At 55.9% G+C, this 27,992-nt stretch overlaps 2 protein-coding genes across 2 annotated transcripts in view; both read left to right on the top strand.

Annotated features, from left to right (window-relative positions):
* The first annotated feature begins 589 nt into the window (after positions 1-589).
* Positions 590-24,584, top strand: PRPF8 (pre-mRNA processing factor 8). The gene is made up of 43 exons (XM_033171566.1): positions 590-748; positions 1,722-1,836; positions 2,042-2,210; positions 3,608-3,772; positions 3,855-4,073; positions 5,122-5,334; positions 5,671-5,796; positions 5,914-6,019; positions 6,297-6,487; positions 7,077-7,196; positions 7,415-7,604; positions 7,908-8,027; positions 8,526-8,660; positions 8,800-8,929; positions 9,318-9,514; positions 10,148-10,354; positions 10,446-10,609; positions 10,972-11,098; positions 11,231-11,423; positions 11,799-11,986; positions 12,121-12,359; positions 12,761-12,907; positions 13,031-13,241; positions 13,886-14,002; positions 14,097-14,344; positions 14,458-14,637; positions 14,764-14,899; positions 15,352-15,521; positions 15,620-15,749; positions 15,926-16,072; positions 16,554-16,714; positions 16,856-17,047; positions 18,326-18,563; positions 18,720-18,848; positions 18,999-19,112; positions 19,252-19,425; positions 19,637-19,830; positions 20,175-20,414; positions 20,536-20,677; positions 21,565-21,705; positions 22,647-22,786; positions 23,010-23,212; positions 24,154-24,584. The coding sequence occupies exons 2-43, from the start codon at positions 1,737-1,739 to the stop codon at positions 24,306-24,308; spliced, it is 7,008 nt and encodes a 2,335-aa protein (XP_033027457.1). The 5' UTR covers positions 590-748; positions 1,722-1,736; the 3' UTR covers positions 24,309-24,584.
* Positions 24,585-26,222: 1,638 nt separating this feature from the next.
* Positions 26,223-27,992, top strand: part of SCARF1 (scavenger receptor class F member 1) — a 41,093-nt gene continuing 39,323 nt past the window's right edge. Inside the window, exons 1-2 of the mRNA XM_033171555.1 lie at positions 26,223-26,435; positions 27,552-27,675. The gene's annotated coding sequence lies outside the window, so the exon portion shown is untranslated. The remainder of the gene's footprint in view (positions 26,436-27,551; positions 27,676-27,992) is intronic.

The following is a 27,992-nucleotide window of genomic DNA, read 5'->3' as shown; positions in this document are numbered from 1 at the left end:
CAAGGGATGAGTCATTACCACTGTTAAGGTTAATAATGGCTGATATATATATAAATATATAAAATATATTAAAATGTTAATACCTATTTCAACTTAACATTACTACTAAGGTTCTCGATGGCTGTGTGTGTGTTACATAAATACAGGCCGGCAGCCATTGAGAACCTCCAGGCGACGCAAATGTTTCCTGTCACGAGAGCGAATAAGTCTCTCCTTTGACGGTGAGGGAAGATTCCTCTCAGGACTTTCCTGGGGGGGGCATATTCGCCTCCCCCGGCCCTGCTTAACGCATTTATTTCTCCCCGCCCCCTCACCTATTTTCGAGGGTGGTTTCTACGTAAATGAAATAATAATAATAATTGGGGCGCGTAACCGACACCCTCGCGCGCGCCCTTTCCCTCTCCCGCTCTCACTAACCGGAAGTTCTGCGGTGCTTTCCGGAGCGACGGCTGAGAAGACCTTTCCACCCTGCGCCGCCGATTGGACCCATTCCGCGTCCGTCTCCCGCTGCCGACCGTTGATTGGCTTCAACGGCGTTTTGCGCACACCGCGCTCCGCCACATCCGGTTCCGTGGCGCCGCGCCTGCGCAGTGGCTGCGATCTGCGTCCCGAGGGTGGCGTTGGTGGCGGCCATTAGAGTTTTCCGAGGCGCTCGGAGAGAAGCGGCGGCAGCGAGAGAGAAAGCGGGACCCGGAGCGGAGGCGAGGGGAGAGGAAGAGCCGGGCAGCCCCCCTCGCGGAGGGGACAGGTAGGCAAAGAGAGTCGGGCCTTGAGGGAAACCGGAGTGGCCGATTCGAATTAACGGCTCCACATGCGCCAATCCGGATTAAAGGCCGCACCTCCCCGGGAGAAACGCCCTAAGGGATGTTTTAAATGTGCGTGCAAAATACGGCACGACTAATTTATGTGTGGAGCGGGTGTGTATGTGTATGTTTGTGTATGTATATATATGTACAGTATGTATATATGTGTGTGTGTATATATATATATACACACGTGTGTATGCGTGTAAATATATATGTATATATGTTATCTTTGTGTACACACACACACAAACACACATACATGTATGTATTCGTACAGCTGATGTAATTCTATTTGTAAGGCACCCCCGCTCCAGCACACTAGTCTGCATGCAACTAAGCTTTACTTGGAGGAGGACCCCCCCTCCCGTGAGTCTTTGGGTCTTTCAGGGGGTCTCCTCTGAGTAGGGCTAACCTTAGCGCAACTCTCTCTCTCACACACACACACACACAAATTTCTAAACGTTGAAATGTGCCCTCATTTGTTTGCATGTGTCATTTTTGTGGGTGTGTGTTTTGGGTGTGCTTTGATATTTATATTTAAATGAACTTGTAAAGGAGTTTTAGTCCAGCAGCCTCTGGAGGGCACCCAGATGGCTCCCGCTGATCGACCTCACCAGATGAACGGACCAGGGGTGCGATACTTCCTTGGTCTCATAGCATGAGGCTTTGCCAGGCCTCCTTAGGTGAAAAAGTAAAACATGGGAAACACTGGTTTTCTTGTAATGTAAATGTTCCTGCAGAACATATTCCACAGCTTTGTGAGATGTTCTGTTCCCTCATGAAGGATTTCTGGGCTTTTCATGCTTTTCTGTCACTCTGCTGAGGTGGTGTGTTTGGGGGGATGGAGGTGGAGGTTGAACTGTGGGAAGTGCAGCACCCACTTCTCTCTCTCCCTGATTTGCTTTCTCTTCCCAGCCCTAACTCCTCAACATGGCAGGCGTGTTCCCTTTCCGGGGGCCCTGCCCCCCAATGCCTGCTCCCTTGACCCCACTGCCTGACTACATGTCTGAAGAAAAGCTGCAGGAAAAAGGTATGGCTGTGGCAGGACGTGTGTGCCTATCTGAGAGGGAGGGAGGCCTGTCTTTCTTTTGCTTAGGCCCTGGGGGGGGTTGCCCTCTCGGCCTGAAAGGCATTCGTTACAAATAGCTCTCCAGGGTTTCAGTAAGAGCAGCTTCCCCAACTCTCCCTGGAGAGGGCAAGGATTGATGCTGGGACCTCGCCTGCCCCCCTTCCAGCTCGCAAGTGGCAGCAGCTGCAGGCCAAGCGCTATGCCGAGAAGCGGAAGTTTGGTTTTGTGGATGCGCAGAAGGAGGACATGCCGCCAGAGCACGTGCGGAAGATCATCCGGGACCATGGGGACATGACCAACAGGAAGTTCCGGCATGACAAACGGGTCTATTTAGGGTGAGAAGGGGAGATGGCGACCTTGGGCAGTTTGGGGGTGTGGGGTGTTTCTGGCATTGCTTATGTTGGGGAACAGCCAGGCCTTTCAAGGGGTGGGAGGCTGAGTTGATTCTGGGAGCTTTTGGCAGAATCCTGTATGCTTTTTACTGGAAGGATCTCCAAGTTAAGAACTTCAAAGAAGCCCTGAACTGAATCGGACAGAAGGCCCAGCAACCTGTTTTCCCACATGTGGAGGCACTGACCTTCTTTGGCTTCTCAACAACTGGTCCTGAGAGGCAGACTGCCTCTGAATGTGGAGATTTAATTTAGCCATTAGGACTGGCAGCCATTCATGGCTTTATTTATTTCACTCTATTCAGTGGCTACGGGGTGAGCTCCCATGGTTCGGTCCCAGCTCCTGCCCACCTAGCAGTTTGAAAGCACATCCAAGTGCAAGTAGATAAATAGGTACCACTCCGACGGGAAGGTAAACAGTGTTTTCGTGCGCTGCTCTGGTTCACCAGAAGCAGCTTAGTCATGCTGGCCACATGACCTGGAAGCTGTCTGTGGACAAACGCTGGCTCCCTCAGCCTATAGAGCGAGATGAGCGCTGCAACTCCAGAGTCATCCGCAACTGGACCTAATTCATAGCTGTCAACTTTCCCTTTTTTGCAGGAAATTACCTTATTCCAGCGCCGTTTCCCATTGCAAAAAAAGGGAAAGTTGACAGCTCTGCTAATGGTCAGGGGTGCCTTTACCTTTACCTATTCAGTTTCTGTTTGTTCACTGCAAGTGCTTTACAGCTCTGCCTTGAACTTTCAGTGACCTGATGTCAGCTGATTGACAGGTGGGCAGCCCCGTCCATCTGTCAGAAGTGGCCAGCAGAGGGTTGGTCACTCCTGGATCTGGTCCTCTAACTTGATCCAATTCACCCTCCCCAAAGACTTATATTTTGCTTATATTTAGCAAGCAAAGCTTAAGGCATTGAAACCGTCAAGGTTGTCAGATGCAGTACATGCAATTGACATCCATTCACTGTTACCCATTCTTGAAACAAACCCACAGAAAATTAAAAGTACTACAATTCCCCCCCCCCCCCGGAAAATGTACCTGCAGAGCTTTGTGGTTGTGTGTTGGCTGCTAAGAGCAAATCAACTAACCCTGGTGATAATAAAGCTTCTGACTACCAGTTGCTGGAAATGGCAGGAAGGGAGATTTGCTCTTGTGCTCACTTCCTGCTTGTGGTCTTCTTCCTTTTGGGGCATCTGGTTGACCACTGTGAGGACTGCATGCTGGACTAGACAGCCCCCCTTTGGCCTAATCCAGCACGGCAGGCCTTTTCAGATGTTTGTATGACGTTTGTAAAGACTGGCCCATCCTTTAGAGCCTTTTTTAGCCCTGCTTTTCCTCCCTCTCAGTGCCCTCAAATACATGCCCCACGCAGTCCTGAAGCTCCTGGAGAACATGCCGATGCCCTGGGAGCAGATTCGCGACGTCCCTGTCCTGTACCACATCACGGGGGCCATCTCCTTCGTCAACGAGATCCCGTGGGTGATCGAACCGGTCTACATTGCCCAGTGGGGGTAAGCGAGGTCTCTCATCCGGCTCCAGGGGCTTGGTCTTGCAATGTGCAGCTCAGCCGCTGACCCTCCCGATCTGCTCCAGGTCCATGTGGATCATGATGAGGCGGGAGAAGAGGGACCGGCGGCACTTCAAGCGCATGCGCTTCCCGCCCTTCGACGACGAGGAGCCGCCCCTTGACTATGCTGACAACATCCTGGACGTGGAGCCCCTGGAGGCCATCCAGCTGGAGTTGGATCCCGAGGAGGATGCCCCAGTCCTGGACTGGTTCTACGACCACCAGCCTCTGAAGGACAACCGCAAGTGGGTACCGTCCTGCCTGGGCTCATGGCTCAAGCAGAAAATCCTCGTATGTCAGGCTCTGTACAGAAGTCAGGGATGAAGAGCGTGGGACCAGGTAGAGAGGGAGTCAGCCTTCCTCTGTTGCAGGAGAAGGGGATCTTTATGGGCATTGAATTCTGCTACCCCAAACAAGGCATGGCGACTGGCAGTGATTGAGAAACCCGCAGAATAGGCAGAAGACAAATTAGGGGGCTTAAAGGCAAGTTGCTAATTTCAGTTTCCATTTCCATTTATGGAATTTGCATCATGGCAGCAAGGAGCCCCTCTCCCGATTCTTGTCATCCTTTGTGGGCGTCCATTATTCGCAAACACTTTGAACCCGCAGCATGAGTTTGCCAAGTAATCTGGGTCCTAAATATCTACCTAAAGACTGAATGTGTCATTACATACTATCTCCTTCTGGTAACCCTCCACTCTCCTCCCTACCCTTGATTCTGGATCCTAATCCCTTCTTTTTCTGCTGAAACGTACTAGGATTGGGTTTGTTGAATTATGCTTTTTGTTCCATCATGTTTGTTAAAAACGAAATTATGGGGGGGGGGGAGAAGCTTCACTAGGGCTTGAAAAAGGTGCAGCTGGTGAGCTTTGGAAAGTGTCGGTCAGGGTGGCTGAGAAGTGATGCACTTGCTTTTTTGGCTTGGGAGAACAGCCTGCACTCTCAACAGCCTCTTTCTCTAAGGCTGTTACTTTGCGTCTCTGTCTGGAGTAGGGAAAGCTCTGAAGGTGCGCATGGGTTGGCTTTCAGCTCGGCCCAGTAGGCACATTCAGAGTCCTCCTTTGAGGAGCTGTGTGGAACTCAGGACCAGATCTGTGCCTTCCCCAGATGTAGGCTCCCCATCAGTTCCAGCTGTGACCCCTGAGAATATCCTGCTTTTGGTGACTGAAGCATTCCTTGTCTCTGTTGCTAAGCGCTGCCAGTTTGACTTGCAAAAATCCCAGGCCTGGTTTCTGCTGTGGGGATAAGAAGGAGAATGGGTTTGAAAGTTGGCTTTCTGCTCTGGGCCCGCAGATACGTCAACGGTTCCACCTACCAGCGCTGGCAGTTCACCCTCCCCATGATGTCCACCCTCTACCGCCTGGCCAACCAGCTCCTCACGGACCTCGTGGACGACAACTACTTCTACCTGTTTGACCTGAAGGCCTTTTTCACCTCCAAGGCCCTCAACATGGCGATCCCAGGGGGGCCCAAGTTTGAGCCCCTGGTCCGAGACATTAACTTGCAGTAAGTGGGTGCCTTTTTCCCTGGGGGTGGGAGATTTGGTGTTTTAGGACCCAGGCTGCTTTTGGAGGAAGCCGATCTGGGGCTCACTGCCCTTGGACCTTTTCAGGTGTATTTTGACGGGACCCAGAGGTGGGGTGCTGAGAACCACTGGGGGACAGTCGCTTGACGTGTGGCAGTGAAAGCAGGCTTTGAGAGGCGCAGCTATAGCAGGCTGCTGTTTCCAGGGAGATCTCTCCAAGGCCAGCTTGAGGCAGGGAAGGAGGGGACTGCCGGGCTTGTTCCCCTGCCACACAGAGCCCTGGAGCTGACCACCTGCCTCCTTTCTGGTCCAAACAGGGACGAGGACTGGAACGAGTTCAACGACATCAACAAGATCATCATCCGGCAGCCCATCCGGACAGAGTACAAGATCGCCTTCCCCTACCTGTACAACAACCTTCCTCACCACGTCCACCTCACCTGGTGAGATTTTGGGGGTGGGCAAGGCTGGTCCAGTTGGGGGGTGAAGACGGGAGGGAGGGAAGGAAGGAGGAAATGGTGAAGGGCACAGCTCTGCCTGACGTCACCTGTTCTGTGCAGGTATCACACCCCGAACGTCGTCTTCATCAAGACAGAGGATCCAGACCTGCCAGCTTTCTACTTTGACCCCCTCATCAACCCCATTTCGCACAGGCACTCTGTTAAGGTGAGCTCATGGATCTAGTGAGGACGGGGACATTTATTCATTAGCCGGGGGGGGGGGGGGTGTGTGAGTCCACCCTGCCTTGAAAGTGGGCAGAGCAAAGAATGGAATTATCCTACACACTTGCCCACCCATCTATCGCATCATCATGGCAGAATGGCCTGAGCTTCCCCACCGCACTTGCAAAGGAAGGCAGGCAGGGAGGCTCACTTAAACAACTCCGTAAATGTTTGCTGGCAGTTTCTGGAAGGTTTTTGTGTGCTCCTGTTTCTCCTTCCAGAGCCAGGAGCCGCTCCCTGATGACGATGAGGAGTTTGAGCTCCCGGAGTTTGTGGAGCCCTTCCTGAAGGAGACACCCCTCTACACCGACAACACAGCCAACGGCATCGCCCTCCTGTGGGCCCCTCGGCCCTTCAACCTGCGCTCTGGCAGGACCCGCAGGGCTCTCGACATCCCCCTCGTCAAGAACTGGTAAGGGGGCTCCGAAAAACACATTTCCCAGTGGCATTTTTAGGTAGAGCTGGGAGAGACGCCTGCCTGAAATCCAGCGGAGCTGCTATCAGTCTGTGTAGACAGTACTGAGATAGGTGGACCAAGGGTCTGACTCAATAGCTTCCTGTGTTTCTTTTAGTCCTGCCCAGAGTGGACATGACTAACTTGGGTCCCTTATATTCAACATGCCTCTGAGCAGAACTTGGTGAGATACAACTGAGGGTGTTTTTTTCAGTTGTTCCGTTGTAAATCCTTGAAGTGCTAACTTAGTGGTTGTAAACTTCCTGGAGCTCTTGCTGGAGAAATAAAACGCGTTACGTTATCTTATTTTAATCTTGTAAGATTTATACAGTGCTTGATTTTTAAAAACACTAAAAGTGACTTACAGAAATGGTAAACAATGAAATAATCATTAAGAAAATTTAACAACATTAGACATTCGAAAAGTTAGGATAGCATCCTTCTAAATATCTGGGCAAGCTTCTTTAAATAGAAATGTTTTTAGCAGGTGCCAGCCTGATAGCAATAGGCAAGGAGTTCTAAAACTTTCTGTCTTGTTAACTCCCAGGTACCGAGAGCATTGCCCCGCTGGGCAGCCCGTCAAAGTCCGCGTCTCTTACCAGAAGCTGCTCAAGTATTACGTCCTGAATGCTCTCAAACACCGGCCCCCCAAGGCCCAGAAGAAGAGGTGAGCGGCCCTCCCTGGAGGGGTGGAAGGGGAGTTGGTAGCTCAGTGACAGAGCAACCGCTTTGCAGGCACAGGGGTCCTTGTTCAAGCCCCACTGGCGTCTTGGGGAGGAGGGGAGGGTCTCAGGCAGGAGGTGATGGGAACTGGGCCTAGTGGACCAGGCAGCTTCCTGCACCTTCATGTGACACACAGCCCGCCTTCCCCTCTCTCCCCCCCAGGTACCTCTTCCGCTCCTTCAAGGCCACTAAGTTCTTCCAGTCGACCAAGCTGGACTGGGTGGAGGTCGGGCTGCAGGTCTGCCGCCAGGGCTACAACATGCTCAACCTCTTGATCCACCGCAAGAACCTCAATTATCTCCACCTGGACTACAACTTCAACCTGAAGCCTGTCAAGACCCTCACCACCAAGGTGCCGGCTCTGTTCCCCAACTGGGGCTGACAACCTTCTCTAGTCAGTGGGGGGCCCACAACACAGCCCCTTCCCGAGTCCCATTCTGGGCACCCTTCATCCATGAAAGGGACTGTGGGTAGCTGCTGCCGGTCAGAGTCAAGGGAAGATGGAGTTGGCCTTCACTGTCAGCCAGCTCCTGCTCCTAGCCTGATTTGGGGAGTGGGGCTTGGCAGCTGCTGCTGGAGCCTTGAGCAGCTGCTTCGGTGCAGTTCCTGTTGCGGGGTTCTCCATAGCACACCTCTCCCTCCTCTTTGTCTGCAGGAGAGAAAGAAGTCCCGCTTTGGCAACGCTTTCCACCTGTGCCGGGAGGTGCTGCGCCTGACCAAGCTGGTGGTGGACAGCCACGTCCAGTACAGGCTGGGCAATGTGGACGCCTTCCAGGTAGGTCATGGCCAGACTAGCCCAGCCCCTTTTCTGCTGCCGAGAAGGAACATAGCAGAAGAACATAGCAAGGAGAGCCTTCGGGATCAGTCCAAAGGAGACCCATAATAGTCCAGCTTCCTGTCTTTGTAGCAGCCAGCCAGCTGCCCCTTAATGGAAGTCCACAAGCAGGATCCGAGCACCAGAACCCCTCCCTTCCTGCCTTTTCCAGCAACTGGCCAGAGCATGGCCGTGCTGGCTAGGAGCCATTGATAGCCATTATCCCCCATGAATTTGTCCAGTCCTCTTTGACAGCCTATCTAGGTTAGCGGCCACCACAGCTGGATTCAGGGTTGCCCTCAGGGATGCTCCCCTTCCGGGCATAAGAGGACGCTCAACTAGAGTTCTGAAGGGAGATGCATGTCACTTGCAGAGAGGCTGTGCAAGTGCCCCCCCCCCATTGTAACATACTGGCCTTCTCTCTCTCTCTAATCCCCAACCACCCTCCTCTGCCCACAGCTTTCAGACGGCCTCCAGTACATCTTTGCCCACGTGGGGCAGCTGACAGGGATGTATAGGTACAAGTACAAGCTGATGAGGCAGATCCGGATGTGCAAAGACCTGAAGCACCTCATCTATTACCGCTTCAACACGGTGAGTCCAGCGGGGAGCCTGGATGGTGGGTTGCAGCTGAGCTGGGAGTGGAAGGTGGGGTCTGGTGGGGAGGAACGCTGATCTGCTGGGTTCCCCTACCCCACTTCTTAAAAATGCTTTTCCTGCCCCCTCCTCCTAGGGGCCGGTGGGGAAGGGTCCTGGCTGCGGCTTCTGGGCGCCCGGCTGGCGCGTCTGGCTCTTCTTCATGCGAGGCATCACTCCCCTACTGGAGCGCTGGCTGGGCAACCTCCTGGCCAGGCAGTTCGAAGGTGAGCAGATGGGCAGGGAAGGGGGGGGTTATGTTGCTGTCCGTTTTGTGCCGCCTTTCAGCCAAGGAGGTTCCCAAGAGTAAGCAGATACCAAATAATGCAACTACAAATGACAGAAATTCAAAGCATTCCAATAATATTGAAATCCAAACACACCTGCGTTCCTGCTAGAAAGACAAAGAGTATGCAAAAATGTTGAGAGACGACGAGGACACATGAGTAGCATCTCTGCCTTATAAGGTTCTTTGTTCATCTGGGGTTTCCTGAGCCATCTGGGTGGGAGTCTTTGGGGGTCATCTGCAGAATTCTCCCCTCCCCTTGCATAGCTGTTTGGCTGGCCTAGTCTCTCCTCCCCTGACCAACGCTTCCTTCCTTCCTTCCTTCCTAGGCCGTCACTCCAAGGGGGTGGCCAAGACTGTCACCAAGCAGCGTGTGGAGTCCCACTTTGACCTGGAGCTGCGCGCAGCCGTCATGCACGACATTCTGGACATGATGCCCGAGGGGATCAAGCAGAACAAGGCGAGGACCATCCTGCAGCACCTGAGCGAAGCCTGGCGGTGCTGGAAAGCCAACATCCCCTGGAAGGCAAGTCCCTCGTGGCCCCTGGCTGCCCCCCAACCAAGTATCCGTATAGGACATTGGGAGCTGCCTTATGGAGTCCGACCCTTGGTCTACCTGGACCACTGTTGTCCACAGTGACTGGCAGAGGCTCCCCAGGTTTTCCGGCAGGCCTCTCTCCCAGTTAGAGAATGAAAGAGTTGGAAGGGACCCCTCCCCCTGCAACGCAGAAATCTCAGCTAATGAATCCCTTAACAGGTGGCCATCTAACCTCTCTTTAAAAACTTCCAAGAAAGGAGAGTCCACCACCTTTCCAGGGAGTATGTGCCTTTCTCAGAACTTGAATCGATTGGTTTGGGTCCTGTCCTCCAGAGCAGCAGAGAAAAAGCTTGCTCCAACTTCCCTGCAACGTCCCTTGAGATATTGGGCTCTGAGTCTCCCCTTCTCCAGGCTTAACATCCCCAACTCCCCAGGTTGTATGCTGGGGATTGAACCCAGGAGCAATGCTCCTGTCCTCCTTCCACCTGATGCCAACTCCTCCAGGCAGCCTGCCCTCTGTCCTTCCTGTCTTAAACAAAACATGTATCTTTGACCATATGCAGCGTTGTAAATGTCCTGTCCCACCCGGTGACCTTTGTCTCGTCTCCCTCCCCCTGCCAGGTGCCAGGGCTGCCGACCCCCATTGAGAACATGATCCTGCGCTACGTGAAGGCCAAGGCCGACTGGTGGACCAACACTGCGCACTACAACCGTGAGCGCATCCGGCGCGGAGCCACCGTGGACAAGACCGTCTGCAAGAAGAACTTGGGCCGCCTGACGCGGCTGTACCTGAAAGCAGAGCAGGAGCGGCAGCACAACTACCTGAAGGTGGGGCCGGGTGGAGTGGGGCGGGGGGCTGTGGGGCGGGGCGGCGGAGAGACCCCTGCCTGACTCTGTGCCTGCTGTGCCTTCCCCACAGGACGGGCCCTACATCACGGCAGAGGAGGCCGTGGCCGTCTACACCACCACCGTCCACTGGCTGGAGAGCCGGCGCTTCTCGCCCATCCCCTTCCCTCCTCTCTCCTACAAGCATGACACCAAGCTGCTCATCCTGGCCCTGGAGAGGCTTAAGGAGGCCTACAGGTGAGGTGGCCGGCAGGTGCGACGCGAGAAGTCGGGAGGGCACAGGCCACATCGCGGCGCCCGAACAGCACTCTGGTCCAATGCTGGTGGCTACCAGCCACAACGGCTATGCAGCACTGCTGAATAGCTGCTGGTGGAAGCTGCCGAGAGGAGGGGGTGCTCTTGCGGTCCTGCTTGGGGGCTTCCCTTTGGGGCACCTGGGTGGCTGCTGTGAGAATGGGATGATGAGCCTGATCCAGCAGCCAGGCTCTTCTCAGGTGCTTAGGGTGGCCTTGGGGAACCCTGCTTTCTGAGGAATTGTGGCCATTGAGGAATGCCTGCCATTCCATGAAGTGTAACTTCCTTCCCTTCCTCCCATGCAGTGTGAAGTCTCGGCTGAACCAGTCCCAGCGGGAGGAGCTGGGCCTCATTGAGCAGGCATATGACAACCCCCACGAGGCCTTGTCCCGCATCAAGCGACACTTGCTGACCCAGCGAGCCTTCAAGGAGGTGAGCGGCTGGAGGGGGGAGCGGCTGGAGGGCCTCAGCATCCCCAGGGTGACGTGTTCCCAGCTGTGGCGTCCTTGGGGTGCCCTTCCCTCGCCCCCTGCTGGCTGACTCTTCTTCCTCCTCTTTGGCCAGGTGGGCATTGAGTTCATGGACCTCTACAGCCACCTTGTCCCGGTCTATGATGTGGAGCCCCTGGAGAAGATCACAGACGCCTACCTGGACCAGTACCTGTGGTACGAGGCCGACAAGAGACGCCTCTTCCCGCCCTGGATCAAGCCAGCAGACACGGAGCCCCCTCCGCTGCTTGTCTACAAGTGGTGCCAGGGTGAGTAGGAAGTTGCGTGGTACTGAATCAGGCTGTGGGTCCATCCAGTTCAAGTGGGGGGGGTGCCTTTCCCAGTCATACCTGTAGATGCCGTCACAGGTGTTCTTGTCTATGGGAAGCATCCATGGAACCAGCCCTCTGAGCAGCCTCTGTCTGCTTTGAGAGAGGGTTGGGTGTTTCCTGATTGGGAACAGGGCTGAGGAAGGCCTTGGCTGGTAAACTGTCAGTCCCTGAGCCGATTCCTTGGCTTCAGTTCCTCCAGGAGGGTTTTGAGCAGGGCACGGCTGGCCTCAGACGTTCCTTCCTTCCTTCCTTAGCAGGATGGAACTGGATTGAGCTGGGCTCCTTCTCTTCCCGCCCTCCCTTCCCTTCCAGGCATCAACAACCTGCAGGACGTGTGGGAGACCAGCGAGGGTGAGTGCAACGTCATGCTGGAGTCTCGCTTTGAGAAGATGTACGAAAAGATCGACCTGACGCTCCTCAACAGACTCCTGCGCCTCATTGTTGACCACAACATCGCTGACTACATGACGGCCAAGAATAACGTGGTCATCAACTACAAGGTGGGGCCTGGGGGCATCTTCCTCTGAGGGCCCGGGGTCTCCTTCACGCAGGTGGAGTCTGAGCTTGGCTGGCTGGGGCTTGTGCCCCCCCCCCGGCTAAGCCCTCTGGCTGACCTATCTCTTTCCTCCCCCAGGATATGAACCACACCAACTCCTACGGCATCATCCGCGGCCTACAGTTTGCCTCCTTCATCGTCCAGTACTATGGCCTGGTGATGGACCTGCTGGTGCTTGGCCTACATCGCGCCAGTGAGATGGCCGGCCCCCCGCAGATGCCCAATGACTTCCTCAGCTTCCAGGACATTGCCACCGAGGTGGCCCACCCCATCCGCCTCTTCTGCAGATACATTGACCGCATCCACATCTTCTTCAGGTACTGGGGGATGTGGAGGGAGCAGGAGAAGGGGGGGTGCTCCTGCAGGTGGGTGGCTCCAGGAGAAACGCTGGTGAGTTGAGGAAGGGCCCTCGTAGCTGAGTGGCACAGAGCCCCTGCTTGGCATGCAAAAGGCACTGCGTCTAGTCCCTAGTGGTGCCTCCAGGGAGGGCTGGGAAAATCTCCCTGCCTAAAATCCTGTAGAGATGCTGCCAGCCAGTGTTGGCAACACTGATCTGGATGGACAGATGCCGCGGCGCAGGGCAGCTTCCTACGATCCCATTACTGAACTGGAAAGACCCCCCTCCGCACACAGCCTGCCGAAGGGTAATGACTCTTGGTCGTGTCCTGGTGTTGTGGAGTTCTGACCCACCTGACTTTGCCCTCTGCTGCTTCCTCAGGTTCACCGCCGATGAGGCAAGGGACCTGATCCAGCGCTACCTGACGGAGCACCCGGACCCCAACAATGAGAACATTGTCGGCTACAACAACAAGAAGTGTTGGCCCCGAGATGCCCGGATGCGGCTGATGAAGCATGACGTCAACCTGTGAGTGGCCGGCTCCGGGGTCAAGAGGACGGGGTGGTTGCCCCCCTGGCTCTGTGGCCAGAAAGTGGGTGGGTTGTGGGGCCTGCCTGTGCCAGGGGATTGACGCCTCTTCCCTCCTGCCAGGGGCCGTGCCGTCTTCTGGGACATCAAGAACCGCTTGCCGCGCTCGGTCACCACGGTGCAGTGGGAGAACAGCTTCGTCTCCGTCTACAGCAAGGACAACCCCAACCTGCTCTTCAACATGTGCGGGTTTGAGTGCCGCATCCTGCCCAAGTGCCGCACGAGCTACGAGGAGTTCACACACAAGGACGGCGTCTGGAATCTGCAGAACGAGGTGGGGGGAGAGGGTGGGCTGTGTTTGGGGACGGGGAACAGTCTCCTTTGGGTTCAGAGAGGCCATGGCGAAGTCAGTCCATGGGAGGCAGTGCTTGCTTTTGCATGCTGGTCGATGGATATCACAGCAGGGGAAAGTTGCTGCCGTTGTGCTTTGGTCCCACTTTTGGGCTTCGCTTTGAGGCATCTGGTTCACCGCTGTGAGAACAGAAGTTTGGGCGATGATGGGGGGTCCCTTGGTCTAATCCACATGCTGCACGCCTCTTCTGATGACTTTCAAAGTTCACAGACAGGGCTGTGTTCTCCCTCCACTGTTGGAGACAGAAGTGCAGGGAGTGAATCGCCACTGCAGGGAATGCTGCTTGTGGGCTTTCCTTTGAGGGTGCCTAGCTGGTCACTGCGAGAACAGGACGCTGTGCTAGGTAGAATCAAAGAATTGTGGAGTTGGGAAGGACCCCCAAGAACCCCCTAATCTGACCCTGTGGTGCCTGCATGGCTAAAAAGATCCCTGACTGGTGGCCCCAAACTTCCAAGGAGGGCGAGTCCACTGTCAGAAAGTTCTTCCTGAGGTTTAGTCGGGGCCCCTTTGGCCTGACCCAGCACTGCAGGGCCCTCCTGAAGTCCTTGCTCTGGCTACTCTTTCAGGTGACCAAGGAGCGGACGGCTCAGTGCTTCCTGCGGGTGGACGATGAATCCATGCAGAGGTTCCACAACCGGGTCCGGCAGATCCTGATGGCCTCCGGCTCCACCACCTTCACAAAGGTCAGGAGAGGGGCATGTCTTTGGGCCTGGGGCGTGTTTGTGTGGTCTGAATGCAGAGTCTCTGAGGCCTGGCTCTCCCCTCTCTGCTTTTCAGATCGTGAACAAGTGGAACACGGCCCTGATTGGGCTGATGACCTACTTCCGGGAGGCCGTGGTGAACACCCAGGAGCTGCTGGACCTGCTGGTGAAGTGTGAGAACAAGATCCAGACTCGGATCAAGATTGGCCTTAACTCCAAGATGCCCAGCCGCTTTCCGCCAGTTGTCTTCTACACCCCCAAGGAGCTGGGGGGCCTGGGGATGCTGTCCATGGGGCATGTCCTCATCCCCCAGTCTGACCTCAGGTGAGCTGGGAGGAGGGAGGTCAGGTGGGGTGGGGAGGGAGGGAGGGAGGGAGCGGAAAGACCTTCTGGCAGGGACTTCTCTCTACCCACACCTTCTCCCCTCTTCCCCGCAGGTGGTCCAAGCAAACGGACGTGGGCATCACCCACTTCCGCTCGGGGATGAGCCATGAGGAGGACCAGCTGATCCCCAACTTGTACCGCTACATCCAGCCATGGGAGAGCGAGTTCATTGACTCCCAGCGGGTGTGGGCTGAGTATGCCCTCAAGAGGCAGGAAGCCATCGCACAGAACAGGTGCGCTTGAGAGGCAGGAGAGCGCCTCCTCCTCTTCCTCCTCCTCCCTCCCTCCCTCCCTGGTGGGGCAGGAGAAAAAAAGTTCGGAGCCAACTGCAGCCTTGTCTCTCCCCCTCTCCTTCCCAGGCGCCTGACTCTGGAGGATTTGGAGGACTCCTGGGACAGGGGCATCCCTCGCATCAACACCCTCTTCCAGAAGGACCGCCATACCCTAGCCTATGACAAGGGCTGGAGGGTCAGGACGGATTTCAAGCAGTACCAGGTAGGAGGGTCCCTGGCTTCCATAAACCTGTCCCCAGTGCCCTCTCATCCTGCCCTGTAAAAAGCATCGTTCAGAAGAGCGGTCTGCACAACCCAACCAAGGACGATGGTAACACATCAAAATTCAGTAACAATTAATTGTACATTTATTCAAAATGCAATTGAAGTTGCTAAGCTTAATCAACAAAGCTGATGAACGTCATCTGGTGAGCCCAGCTTTTCAGAGTTTGGCAGTTATTTTCACCTCCAGTAGCGAACTCCCCTGCCCCACTGGGCTAGGTGGGGACTGTGGGCCCATGACCAACCCTTCCCTCTTCCTCTTACAAGGGCTGGTGGCTTGGCAAGCGACAAAACCTTTCCCCCCAAACTGCCCAGGGGCGCTGAGCCCTCGGCTCATGTTCCCCTCCGCCTGATGCTTCTCCTTCTCTAACGTTCTCCCCCTGCCCCTTCCAGGTCCTGAAGCAGAACCCGTTCTGGTGGACCCACCAGCGCCACGATGGGAAGCTGTGGAACCTGAACAACTACCGCACGGACATGATCCAGGCGCTGGGCGGGGTGGAGGGCATCCTGGAGCACACCCTCTTCAAGGGCACCTACTTCCCAACCTGGGAGGGTCTCTTTTGGTAAGGAGGATCGGGAGTGTGGGAGAGAGAGGTCAGAAGACCCTTGCGCGACTCCAGGCCTGAGCTCCGTCCTCACCATGCCTTTGTTTTGCTTCTAGGGAAAAGGCTTCCGGGTTTGAGGAGTCCATGAAGTGGAAGAAGCTGACCAACGCCCAGCGCTCGGGTCTCAACCAGATCCCTAACAGAAGGTTCACCCTCTGGTGGTCTCCCACCATCAACAGGGCCAACGTGAGTCTCCTACTGGCTTTGGGTGGGTGGGGGGCTGCTCCTGAGTCATCTCTTGCGGGGCAGCTGGTGGGGACATCAACTCTGTCTCTCCTCCACACCTCCCAGCTTTCCACTTCTGAGGTTTTGTGGCACTTCCCTCCCCCCCCTTTCCTGAACATCTGCCCTTCTCCTTGCAGGTCTATGTGGGCTTCCAGGTGCAGCTGGACCTGACAGGCATCTTCATGCATGGCAAGATCCCCACACTGAAGATCTCCCTCATCCAGATCTTCCGGGCCCATTTGTGGCAGAAGATCCATGAGAGCATCGTCATGGACTTGTGCCAGGTGAGGAGGAGGCCAAGCGGGGCAGAGGGAGCAGCCGTATGGCCTTGGTCATCTAGCTCAGGGTTGTTCCCTCTGACCGGCAGCAGGCTAGTGGATTTTCTCCACCATCTCCGCCCTCCTTGGAGATGCTGTCAGGGGGTGAACCTGGGACATTCTGAGCCCCAAGTGGAGGGAAAACCACCTCCTCCTCTTAAGGAGGTTCTCTGGCTTCTGCTCTGCCCCCCACCCCAAAGGAAAATGGGAAGGCACCAAATTGGGGCGGGGCGCGGAGGCTGTAAGGGTTTGTTTAGCAAGCCCAGTGACTTTCCCATGTATAAAGCTTCCTCGGCACAGTGAACGAGTCTCTAGGCTTTGCAGAAACCTCTTAAACCTCTGGGGGAGAGAGAACTCAGGGGATCCCTCTGTTGCCGCTGCCTTCTTGGGGGAGTGGTAGTGACTTCTGGGCAGACAGGGCTGTTCTGAGTGGTCCACTTCTCCCCAGGTGTTTGACCAAGAGCTGGACGCCCTGGAGATTGAGACGGTGCAGAAGGAGACGATCCACCCCAGGAAGTCCTACAAGATGAACTCCTCCTGCGCAGACATCCTCCTCTTTGCTTCCTACAAGTGGAACGTCTCCCGCCCCTCCCTGTTGGCAGACTCCAAGTGAGTCCGTCTGCTTCTTCCCACTGAGGGCAAACGGGGATGGAGGGGGGAGGAGGAGGAGGGGAGACCCCCTTGGGGGGGGGCGGCAAAGCTCCTGGGCTTGCCGAGTGTCATGCCAATGGCTGCCTGCTTCCTGCCCAGGGACGTGATGGACAGCACCACCACCCAGAAGTACTGGATCGACATCCAATTGCGCTGGGGCGACTACGACTCCCACGACATTGAGCGTTACGCCCGGGCAAAGTTCCTGGACTACACCACGGACAACATGAGTATCTACCCGTCTCCCACCGGCGTCCTCATCGCCATCGACCTGGCCTACAACCTGCACAGGTGAGGGGGTGGGAGGGGTTTTTCCAGGGCATGCAAAGTAGGTTGGGGTCCCAGCAGGGTTTGGGGGCTCAGCCTCTTAATAGGAACCTTAGAAGAGCCTGTGTGCTGGATCAGACTGGTCCCATCTAAACTCCTTTGGGAGAAACACAGGGTAGCCCAGGTGGGTTGGCAGGGAATCGCCCTGTAAAGTAGACATGCAGAATGGCTGGCTTAAAAGCAATTGTGCTAGACGTGAGGGGGCTGGGAAACCCTATCCAAAGAAAATGCATCACCTCGTACCATGAAACCCCACACAGCCTTCTTACAAGAAGTTCACAACTCACCCAAATGAATCAAACTGTTGAGCGAACCCTGCTTCAGTCAACAGTGGGTGGCACTCGGATCAGGAAAAGCTCATGGAGTAGCCATTGTACTCCGAGACTTGAATTAATTTATTATTGTGTATAGATAGATACACACACACACACACACACACCTGGCTGGGTTTCCCCAGACACTCTAGGTGGCTTGCAGCATATATAAAACATAGTAAAATATCAAACACTAAAAGTCACAGCAGTGCTAAAAGACAATGGAGGCGGGTTCATTTTCACTAAAGATGGCAAAACTAAACTGAGTCAGCTTCATATATGCCCCTTTGGGAGAAAGGGCAGGATAGAAGTTTAGATAAAGCAAAAATAAACAGCCCAGCACCTTGATGCCCTAGTGAGAAGCTCACAAACAAGGTCTGAGCATCTCTGCGCAGTCCGCACCTTGTCCTCCAGCGACCGGGATTCGGAAGCAGACGTCCTCTGGCAGCGGAGGGAGCCTGTTGCCTCCAGCAGTCAGTGGTAGCCTTGTCCCCTTCCGTGAATTTGGGCAATCATTTAGAAGAAGAGCGTGGCTGCTGGATCAGGCCCAGAGGGGCTCATCTCCTCCATCTTTACACAATAGCCTGATAGATGCTATCATTGGAAGCTCATGAGCAGGACCAGGGGCAACAACATGCTCCCTACTTGCGATTCCCTTCAGCTGGTGTTACTCAGAGGTCGAGCATAGCTATAGTTGCCTGTAGCCCACCAATAGGCTTCTCCTTCTCCTGTGACTACCAGAAAGCAGATAAACAAGCCAGCAATACCAGACCCCGAGCCTTCTTTGGTCCACAGAATGGGTCCCCATATAGGTGTCTGTGACCACCCTGGAGGAACGGGAGTGTCTGTGCAGCCAGCTGTGTGGAAGGGAGGGGAGGGGCTGGCTCTGCCCTGTGACCCTGACCTTCCCCCTGCTTGCCTTCCCCAGCGCCTACGGGAACTGGTTCCCTGGGAGCAAGCCCCTGATCCAGCAGGCCATGGCTAAGATCATGAAGGCGAACCCGGCTCTCTACGTCCTGCGGGAGCGGATCCGGAAGGGGCTGCAGCTCTACTCCTCCGAGCCCACCGAGCCCTACCTGTCCTCCCAGAACTACGGGGAGCTCTTCTCCAACCAGATCATCTGGTTTGTCGACGACACCAACGTCTACAGGGTCACCATCCACAAAGTGAGAGCCACCGCCGACCCTGCGGGGTGGGGAGGGGGCAGCCTATCCGCGGCCTGAGAGATCTTCCGGTGCTGCTGTAACCTGCCTTGAACCGGCTGGAGGGGGAAGGGCAACGGAGGCTCTAGAAACTCAAGGGCTTCTTCTTTCCCCTTCCAGACCTTTGAAGGGAACCTAACGACCAAGCCCATCAATGGGGCCATCTTCATCTTCAACCCCCGGACAGGGCAGCTCTTCCTGAAGATCATCCACACCTCCGTGTGGGCGGGGCAGAAGCGGTTGGGCCAGGTGAGGAGGCGGGGCCTAAGCCAGCTCCGTGGCCGCCTGTGGATTGGCTGCTTTGGCGCCAGAGTTTTAAAAGGAGCCATTGGGCCAATGGCAGGGCTGGTTCTTTACTCAACACCTTCTCTTTTATTCTCCCTCCCATCCCTTTTCCAGTTGGCCAAGTGGAAGACGGCTGAGGAAGTGGCGGCCCTGATCCGCTCCCTGCCCGTTGAGGAGCAGCCGAAGCAGATCATCGTCACTCGGAAGGGCATGTTGGACCCTCTGGAGGTGGGTTGGGGTCTTTGTCTTGGGATGGGGGTGACTCCCTTGGCACCTGCAGAGTCTGCTCTCCTCCAGGTGGCGCTGGATACCTCTGGCCTCACCCTGCTCTCCTGACCTGCCTCTCTCTTTCTCTCCCTCCACCCAGGTGCACTTGCTGGATTTCCCCAACATCGTCATCAAAGGCTCAGAGCTCCAGTTGCCCTTCCAGGCCTGCCTGAAAGTGGAGAAGTTTGGGGACCTCATCCTGAAGGCTACAGAGCCCCAGATGGTCCTCTTCAACCTCTACGACGACTGGCTGAAGACCATTTCCTCCTACACGGTGAGGCTGGGGTGCGAGAGCCCCTCTAGCTTGGAGCATGGTGGCACCCCCTCTGGCCAAGCTCTGTAGGCTTGCCAGAGAAGGAGTTCCTCCCCAGCAAAATCCAGCCCCAGATGCCCACCCTTTGGGCTGCACTTGCATCCCTGTTCACCCGCCTTCCTCTCTCTCTCTCTCTCTCTCTCTCTCTCTCTCTCTCTCTCTCTGCCTGCAGGCCTTCTCCCGCCTGATCCTCATCCTCCGGGCTCTGCACGTGAACAACGACCGGGCCAAGGTCATCCTGAAGCCAGACAAGACCACCATCACAGAGCCTCACCACATCTGGCCCACCCTGACGGATGAGGAGTGGATCAAAGTGGAGGTGCAGCTGAAGGACTTGATCTTGGCCGACTATGGGAAGAAAAACAAGTAAGAGGCACTCTAGTCTTTTTCAGCCGGAGGGACAGATTCCCCTCTTTGGGGCAAGCACATTCCTCTCGTGGAGGGGCAGGGGCACACGAGGAATGGCTGCGGAAGATGTGTGCAGGGTCCATGTCACTTCTTGTGGAGAGAGGCAGTCCTTGGGGTATTGCACTCTTTGGGCCTCCCTGAGCTTGACCCCCTTCTCCCCCATCTTAGCACCAGCCATGGTTTTTAAGGAAGGGAGGGAGGGAGGGAGGTTTGTCCTGGTGGCTTAGCAGGTGCCAGGGTAGGAGAGTGTCTCCAGGCCTCCGGCTGCCCGATCTCACCTTTCCTGGCTCCTCCCTCGCCAGCGTGAACGTGGCCTCCCTGACGCAGTCGGAGATCCGGGACATCATCCTGGGCATGGAGATCTCTGCCCCTTCGCAGCAGCGCCAGCAGATTGCCGAGATTGAGAAGCAGACCAAGGAGCAGTCGCAGCTGACGGCCACCCAGACGCGGACAGTGAACAAGCACGGCGATGAGATCATCACCTCCACCACCAGCAACTACGAGACCCAGACCTTCTCCTCCAAGACAGAGTGGCGCGTCAGGTGGGCAGCCGAGGGGCTGGTGGTGGCAGCAGCAGCAGCGGCTGTGGCCTTGGGTGAGGCATGGGCGTGTCTGGCTCCTCCAGTAACCCCCTTCCTCTTCCTCCTCGTCTCCCTCAAACAGGGCCATCTCCGCTGCCAACCTCCACCTGCGGACAAACCACATCTATGTCTCTTCGGATGACATCAAGGAGACGGGCTACACTTACATCCTTCCCAAGAATGTCCTGAAAAAGTTCATCTGCATATCGGACCTGCGTGCTCAGGTGCCCTGGCCGGTGGTGGTGAAGGCGAGGGTGGGGGTGGTTGAGGGAGTAACAGACTTGGGCCCCGGGGGGGGGGTCTTTGCTGTCTCTCTCTCTGTGCCCCATGGCTCTTTTCCCCTCCTCCCAACTAACTGGCTGGATGCGTTCTTGCCCACATTCTCTTCCCCTCCTGATCTCACTGATACCTGCTGCCAGTATTATTCCTCAGCAAAAATGTTTTCAATGCTAGGAATTTTCTCTTTGAGGATAGGGAGGAGTCCAGAATAACACAAAGTCAGCCAGTAAAATTGTGTGTAACAAAGACAAATAGTTAATTAGGGAGGGAGGGAGGCTTTGTAACTAGGCCAGAGGTTGGTCATAAAATTGACACAATTTTCAGTTGTCTCTTTTCCTCATGAAAACCAACACTCCAGAACATCACAGCTGTTCTTCCCAGGGTGTTTTGTGTACAATGTCAGTGCAGCGTAGACGGGCACGGCTCTGATGTTTTTGTCATTTACTGTGAAGCTTTGCTGCCCCCTGAATTCCAGCTCAACCTTCTCTACCCCTTGGGCCTCCTTGCTGTCATTGTGGGGATCATCTGCAGGCCTCTGGATGATGCTGGACTCCCAACTCCCAGCAGCCAGCAGGGCCAGGGACCAGGGGTGATGATGATGGTGGTGGGAGTTGTAGGTCAGCAACCACTGGAGGGCCAGCCGTTCCCCCTACTGTTTCACTGGATCTGAATTTTTCCTGCGTGTGCCCTTAACCCTCGTTCCCTTCCTGTCCACTGACCTATTTCAACCGACTTGGTTCTGTGGGGCTTCCTGGGCCTTTTGCCTGCTGGGGGCTGCTTTGCCAAAGCCTCTCACTGAGGCCAGTGTGCCTTTTCTTTTCCCTCCTTCCAGATTGCAGGATACCTATATGGGGTGAGTCCCCCAGACAACCCCCAGGTGAAGGAGATCCGGTGCATCGTGATGGTGCCTCAGTGGGGCACTCACCAGACCGTCCACCTTCCTGGCCAGCTGCCCCAACACGAGTACCTCAAGGTGCGTCTGGCCTGGGCAACCCAAACGCGGCAGGGGAGGCGGCTCTGGGTGTCTCTTGGGTCTTGGTGATGGGCCTTCATTTTGTGCCTCTGGGGGAGGAAGTCATGAATGGTTAATGCAGCAGCAACACAGTTCTATCCTTGAATTTTTGAATCATTCCAAGGTGATTTAGGAACATCCCATGAAAACAGTTCCAAAAAAACCAGCTGAGAACATCTGTTTATTTTTAATCTTGAAACCAGAGACCTTTTTGCCCAGCTAAGAAAGCTGCTTGAAATAATAAGGTCTGTGGTCTTCTTTAGAAAAAACAGGCCTTGGGTGTTAGTCGGAACGTTTATATAATATGGTTGCAGAGTTAAACATTCCTTATTTAAACCTGCACAGCAGCAAACGGATTGCTGATTCATTTGAGTCCTTCGTCCTTTCTTGATTGTCAATCCCTTTATCCCTCTTAAAATAAAGATACACGTGAATCTGATTAATAACAAAATTAATTTACTGACAGATTCATTCATGTACATATTTAGGTTACAAAACAAAAGATATAAACTCTATAAACTGAGAGACTTCATCAAAATATCTGCAACCAGCAGCAGTCTCCTAACCTGACCAACGGATCTATTCATAGATGGCAGTCAGTCATCTCATGGAATGTTGAATTGACTGACATATCCCACAGTCGCATCCCAGCAGGGATTTGCTGCTCCTTCATGCCACCATCTTCGTGCTGCTTCTGTTCACCCACCATTGGGCTGGAGGGGGCAGAGGAGCAGCTGAGCCCCACAGCAGGGCACAGCGGCTTGGGCCTGCCTGCGTTTCTTGCGGAGCTGGCTGGCTGGCTCTGTCCGTCAGCCAGCGGCACCCCACGCCCCCATTTGGGAAGCCTCCCCCTGCCGTCACTCCTGGAAGGAGTCAGCAATGACTTTCTCTCAATTTTTCAGGAGATGGAGCCCCTGGGGTGGATCCACACGCAGCCAAATGAGTCGCCCCAGCTCTCCCCACAGGACGTCACAACCCATGCCAAAGTCATGGCCGAGAACCCCTCTTGGGATGGTGAAAAGACCATCATCATCACCTGCAGGTGAGTCCCAGAGGCAGGAGAGGCTGTGGGGCCCTGCCTGGAGGCTGGAGCAATCACTGTTGCACCCCCACACACACACACACCGCACCTGGGCAGTGTGCTTGGGCGTTGGGCCTCTGATCCCCTTGGAGGGCACAGATGGGAACTGAGCTCTGCTGAGGAGGGGGGCAGAACAGAACTTGCCCTGTTCCTTGTCTTCACCCCGGGTTTCTCACCTGCCCAGCTTCACCCCCGGCTCCTGCACCTTGACGGCCTACAAGCTGACCCCCAGTGGCTACGAGTGGGGCAGGCAGAACACCGACAAAGGGAACAACCCCAAGGGCTACCTGCCCTCTCACTACGAGAGGGTGCAGATGCTGCTCTCCGACCGCTTCTTGGGCTTCTTCATGGTGCCAGCGCAAGGCTCCTGGAACTACAACTTCATGGGTGAGTTGAGGCGGAGGGGTTTCTGCTGCGATGGCCCATCCCATAATGAGCCTCTTCCTCTTCTCTCCAAGCTGATGGGCCTGTGACCTAGAAGCAGCTCTTCCTGGTTAGCCTTCTCTCCGGTCAAGACCCGCCTCCTTCCCTCCCCAGGATCTTTCCCCCCAGGCTGATCCAGTCCCCTTAAGCGTGTGCTCAGCTCTAAGCTTTTGTGTCACCCGCAGCTTGTTCTGGTGGCAGAGATGAGGCTGCTGAGAAAACCAGCCAGCTGTGCCCACCACCCCACCTGCCCCTTCGCTTCCTGCCAGGCAGGATGTAGCCGTTCTGCTCAGAAAGGAAACGGGGGGGGGGAGGGCAGCCTTACTTCTGCCCTTCCTGCTGAGCAGCAGAATCAGCCTAGGCCAGGGATTGGGGGCAGGGTGGGGGCAAGAGATCTGTGGCACTTGATATGTTGTTGGACTCCCCGCTCCCACCAGCCATGGCTGCTGGGAGTCCATAAAGGATCTGGAGACGCCACAAAACTCCCCATCACATGTCAGCCTAGCCTCAGCCCCCCCCCTTGATGTTTTCTCACCATCCATTCCTGGCACCAAAGCAGGAGCCATTGAAGCTGAATGTCGGAAGATTCAGGGCAGGTAAAAGGAAGGACTTCTTCATGCAGCACAAAGTGTGGAACTCACCCCCACAGGAGGCAGGGGCGGCCACCCACTTGGATGGCTTTAAAAGAGATGGGGGCGGGGGCTATCGATGGCTGCGAGCCACAGTGGCTGTGCTCTGCCTCCAAATGCTAGTTGCTAGAAACCCCAGGAGAGGAGAGTTGCTCTTGTGTTCGAATCCTGCTTGCTGGCTTCCAACAGGGGCATCTGGGTGGCCCCTGCGAGAAGAGGAGGCTGGACCAGATGGGACTGATGGTGGCGGCGTTTGTGTCCCCCCCCCCCTTGCAGGTGTCCGTCACGATCCCAACATGAAGTACGAGCTGCAGTTGGCGAACCCCAAAGAGTTCTACCACGAGGTCCACCGCCCCTCTCACTTCCTCAACTTCGCCCTCCTGCAGGAAGGGGAGGTGTACTCTGCCGACCGAGAGGACCTCTACTCCTAGGCCCCAGGGTGGCCGAGGGAACCAGACGCCCGCTGCCCAAGATGGAGAACTGTTGACATTCAACAGTGCCTGCCATGTTTTACCTTCTCCCCTCTCCCACCTGCGAGTTAATGTTCAGCATCTCCCTCCCCCGCCCCTTTTAAGGTTTCTGAGTCAAGTCACTTTACAACACTGGTGTAAAGTGTGTGTATTGGTTGGTATGTGTGTGTGTGTGTATAGTGCCTGCTTCTGAGTGTAGTTCCACGGTTGTTTAATAAAAATTTTGTATAAATGGGAGCTTTGTGTGGTCTCTTGAATGGGTATCTCAGCAGGTGGATGTTTTTAATTTCATTTGTATTCTGCCCTATCTATACCCGTAGATCTCAGAACAGTTCGCAACATACAAATTACAATATAAAAACACAAATAGATAATAAAAACGAAGACAGCTCAATAGCCTCCCCACTTCCACAAGGAGTTGGCAGAAATGCAAGTCACGTCCCATTGCCAGAAAAGTTTTCAAGGAGGTTAAATTTTGCCCTCCAAGCCGGGGAAGCCCTAATTTCTGTGATGGTGTTACATGCAGGAGGCCCCAGAGTCAGTTTCCCCGTACCATCTCCCGGTAGGGCTTTGAGAGACCATCCCTCTGGACCACCTGAAACCCTCGAGAGCCACTGCCAGCCAGTGTTGGCAGTACTGAGCTAAGTCGCCCAATGACCGGTTCCTTATAAGGCAGCTTCCTAGGCTCAGATACAGAGTGGCCGAGGCGCAGCATTGGAGCTCTGGTAGGCAGAAGGTCCAATCCCCAACAGCAACTCCACTTAAAAGCCTCCTGCTGATATGAAAAACTCCTCTGGAGAGCTGCTGCCAGTCAGAGCAGGTAGTACAGGGTTAGATGGTCAAAGAGTGCTGCTGCCACACGGAAACTTCATGTAGGTCCTTCTTTGCTCAGGGCTGCTAATAAGCCACCTGCTGCCTGGACCCTCCCCTGGGCAATGAAACGCAGCCACTGCCACAAGTTTCTGGAAGCTGCAATCGGGAATAATGTGGCTGTTGCACTGAGTTCTGCTTGCAAGCTTCCCTTTGGGGAGTCTAGCAGCTGTGGGAAGCAGGACACTGGGTGAGGGAGGTGGGCCTCATCCAGGCTTTTTGCCTTCTGAAACACTGGTGGGCCTCCTACCCTTAACTGCCACCAGTTGGACTAGGACAAGTTTGCCAGGAAATCCCCAGCAGTGCAGTGCAATGGTTAGAGTGTCAGGCGAGGGCCTGGGCGAAGGGCATTGGAAACCCCTGCTGAGCCGTCAAGTTCACAGGGCAACCTTGAGCAGGTCTCCGCTTCTCTCGGCCTCCGTCGCTTGTCGTGAGGATAAAGGGGATGGGGCCACCTTCAACCGAGGGAACGGTTGCGGACTGGCGCAGTAACGCTCAACTAGGGAGGCACCCCATGGCATTTCTGCCGCCTACGGCTCCCTTTCAAGGGGCACAAACTGACCGCGTTATGTTGGCACCACCAGAAAAATCCTCCACGCGCTGCTTTTCCCTCGAAGGAAAAAGCACCCCCAAAGCAGCACCCCCTGGGTGCTCCACCCTCCCTCGGCTCAGCAGGGAGTCCCGGGGGCTGAGCTGCGTCACTGCCGCCGTCACAGTAGCCCAAAGTCCGCTGGGCGCTTGCAGGTCCCGGGCCAGCCAGGCCGCCTTGGCCCGCTGCTCTCTCTCTGCGCTCCCGAGTCGCCCCGGCGGAGAGGCGGGCAGGAGGCGGAGCGGCGCGGCGCCTCCCCGTTGGCCGCGGCTGCCCCGGAGAGGAGGCGAGGCGAGGCGAGGCGCGCGGCGGCTGGGACTCCGGGGACGGCGCACCGCGCGGCCACCGCTCGCTCCATGGAGGCTCCGCCGGAGCGGAGGGCGCCTGTGCCGGCCGCCGCCGAGCCCGTGTACCGTCTGGCGGGGGCGCTGGGCTCGGAGCTGCAGCGGCTGTCGGGCCTCTTCGGGCCGGGCGCCGTGGCCGGGCTGGTGCCGCAGGTGGTGCGTCTGCTGGAGCTCCTCGAAGCGCTGGCTGCCGGCGGGCCGGAGCGGGACGAGGGGCCGGCCCGGGCCCGGCAGCTGCAGGAGGCCGGCGAACCCTCGCCGGGCCCGACGCGGGACTTGGCGCAGGTGGGCGGCGGGGGTGGGAGGGTGGCGCTCTGCACGCGCTCAGAGCCCCGCCGGACGGCCTCGCGGGCTCGGGGCGCGCTCGAGGGCTGAATCCTGGCACTGTCCGAGTGGAAACGGGAGGGAGGGAGGGAGGGAGGGAGAGCGCGTAGCTGGGTTGACAGCTGTGGTTGGGGAGGCGGGGGGGGGGCGCCCGTCGGCTGATGTGCCGAAACTTCCCTAGACCCTACTGCACTGGATGCACCAGCGGGAGGACTCCGTCTAAAAAGGCACCTTGGGGTGCGCCTTGGGGGCCCCTGCTCCCTTCCTAGATCGGTTCAGCAGCTGCGTGCAGGACTTTCCACGTGGGCCTCTCTGACTCTGTGTGTGCCCAGTTTTAGATCTTCAGAAGGCCAAGGCTGGTTTTGTGCCCCTGGGAAGAAGGGGGGGCGATTGCTATGTCACATCTGCCTCCTTGTCCTCTGCCTGAAGTGGCTCTGCCTGAGTCCAAGAGGTTTCCTAATAATAATAAAAAATCCTTCCAGTAGCACCTTAGATACGAACTAAGTTTGTTCTTGGTATGAACTTTCGTGTGCATGCACACTTAGGAAGAACTTCCTGACAGTGAGAGCTGTTCGACAGTGGAATTTGCTGCCAAGGAGTGTGGTGGAGTCTCCTTCTTTGGAGGTCTTTAAGCGGAGGCTTGACAGCCATCTGTCAGGAATGCTTTGGTGGTGTTTCCTGCTTGGCAGGGGGTTGGACTGGATGGCCCTTGGGGTCTCTTCCAACTCTAGGATTCTAGGATTCTACAAAAGCTCATACCAAGAACAAACTTAGTTGGTCTCTAAGGCACTACTGGAAGGAATTTTTTTATTTTTTATTTTGTTTTGACTATGGCAGACCAACACGGCTACCTTCCTCCTAATAAGACAACCTTTGCCAACCTGCCTGCTGGTGGTACCTGGTGGGAGGTGCAGTTCAAAATGTCTAGAGGGCACCAGGCTGGCACAGGCTGCCCTCAAACAGCCCCCAGGTCTGAGCTGCTGCGAGCTGCCCACAGAGTGCTTTGCCTCCATCTCTCCGCACATGCCCTGGCCTGAGCCTTCCTTGGTCCAGCTTCCTCTCCCTCCTCTTCCTCAGGCTCTGGAGCTGCGGCTGGCAGAGGCCCAGGAGAGAGAGCGCCTCCTGCAGAGCCACCTGGCCCAAGCTGAAGCAGAGAACCAGCGCCTCTTGGCCCAGCTGGCAGGCACCCAGTCCCAGGAAGGTGAGGTTCAAGGGAGGCGGGATGGGGGCGGGGGGCAGACTGCACCAGCCACGCTCAGGTGCCCTAGTAGGCACTTGGACTGACATGTGGGGTTGTTGTGCCTGGCCTGGGGGAATCTCCCAGGGTGGGGCAGAAACTCGCCTTCCTCGTGACTGGTGTAAATGCAACCCACGTGGCTGTGGAAGACGGTGCTGCCAGCTGGTTAATGACTTGCTGCGTGCCGACTGCCCAGGAGCGCCCAAGACTTTGTCCTCTTTAAGGGCTTCCTCGTGTGCACCTTGTTTCTCTTTTGCTTTCTCCTCCTTTGGCTTGCCAGG

The sequence above is a fragment of the Lacerta agilis genome, chromosome 15 (assembly GCF_009819535.1).
Source record: "Lacerta agilis isolate rLacAgi1 chromosome 15, rLacAgi1.pri, whole genome shotgun sequence".
NCBI lineage: Eukaryota > Metazoa > Chordata > Lepidosauria > Squamata > Lacertidae > Lacerta > Lacerta agilis.
Note: the sequence above shows the minus strand (reverse complement) of the source record. Positions and strands in the feature narration are given on the sequence as shown.

Bases quoted from the DNA above. Each gene is read 5' to 3' on its own strand.
- PRPF8 (XM_033171566.1), top strand. From the start codon at position 1,737: ATGGCAGGCGTGTTCCCTTTCCGGGGGCCCTGCCCCCCAATGCCTGCT. The intron at 18,849-18,998 runs GTGAGGAGGCGG...TCCCTTTTCCAG, and splicing joins GGCAGAAGCGGTTGGGCCAG to TTGGCCAAGTGGAAGACGGC. The intron at 22,787-23,009 runs GTGAGTCCCAGA...TCACCTGCCCAG, and splicing joins ACCATCATCATCACCTGCAG to CTTCACCCCCGGCTCCTGCA.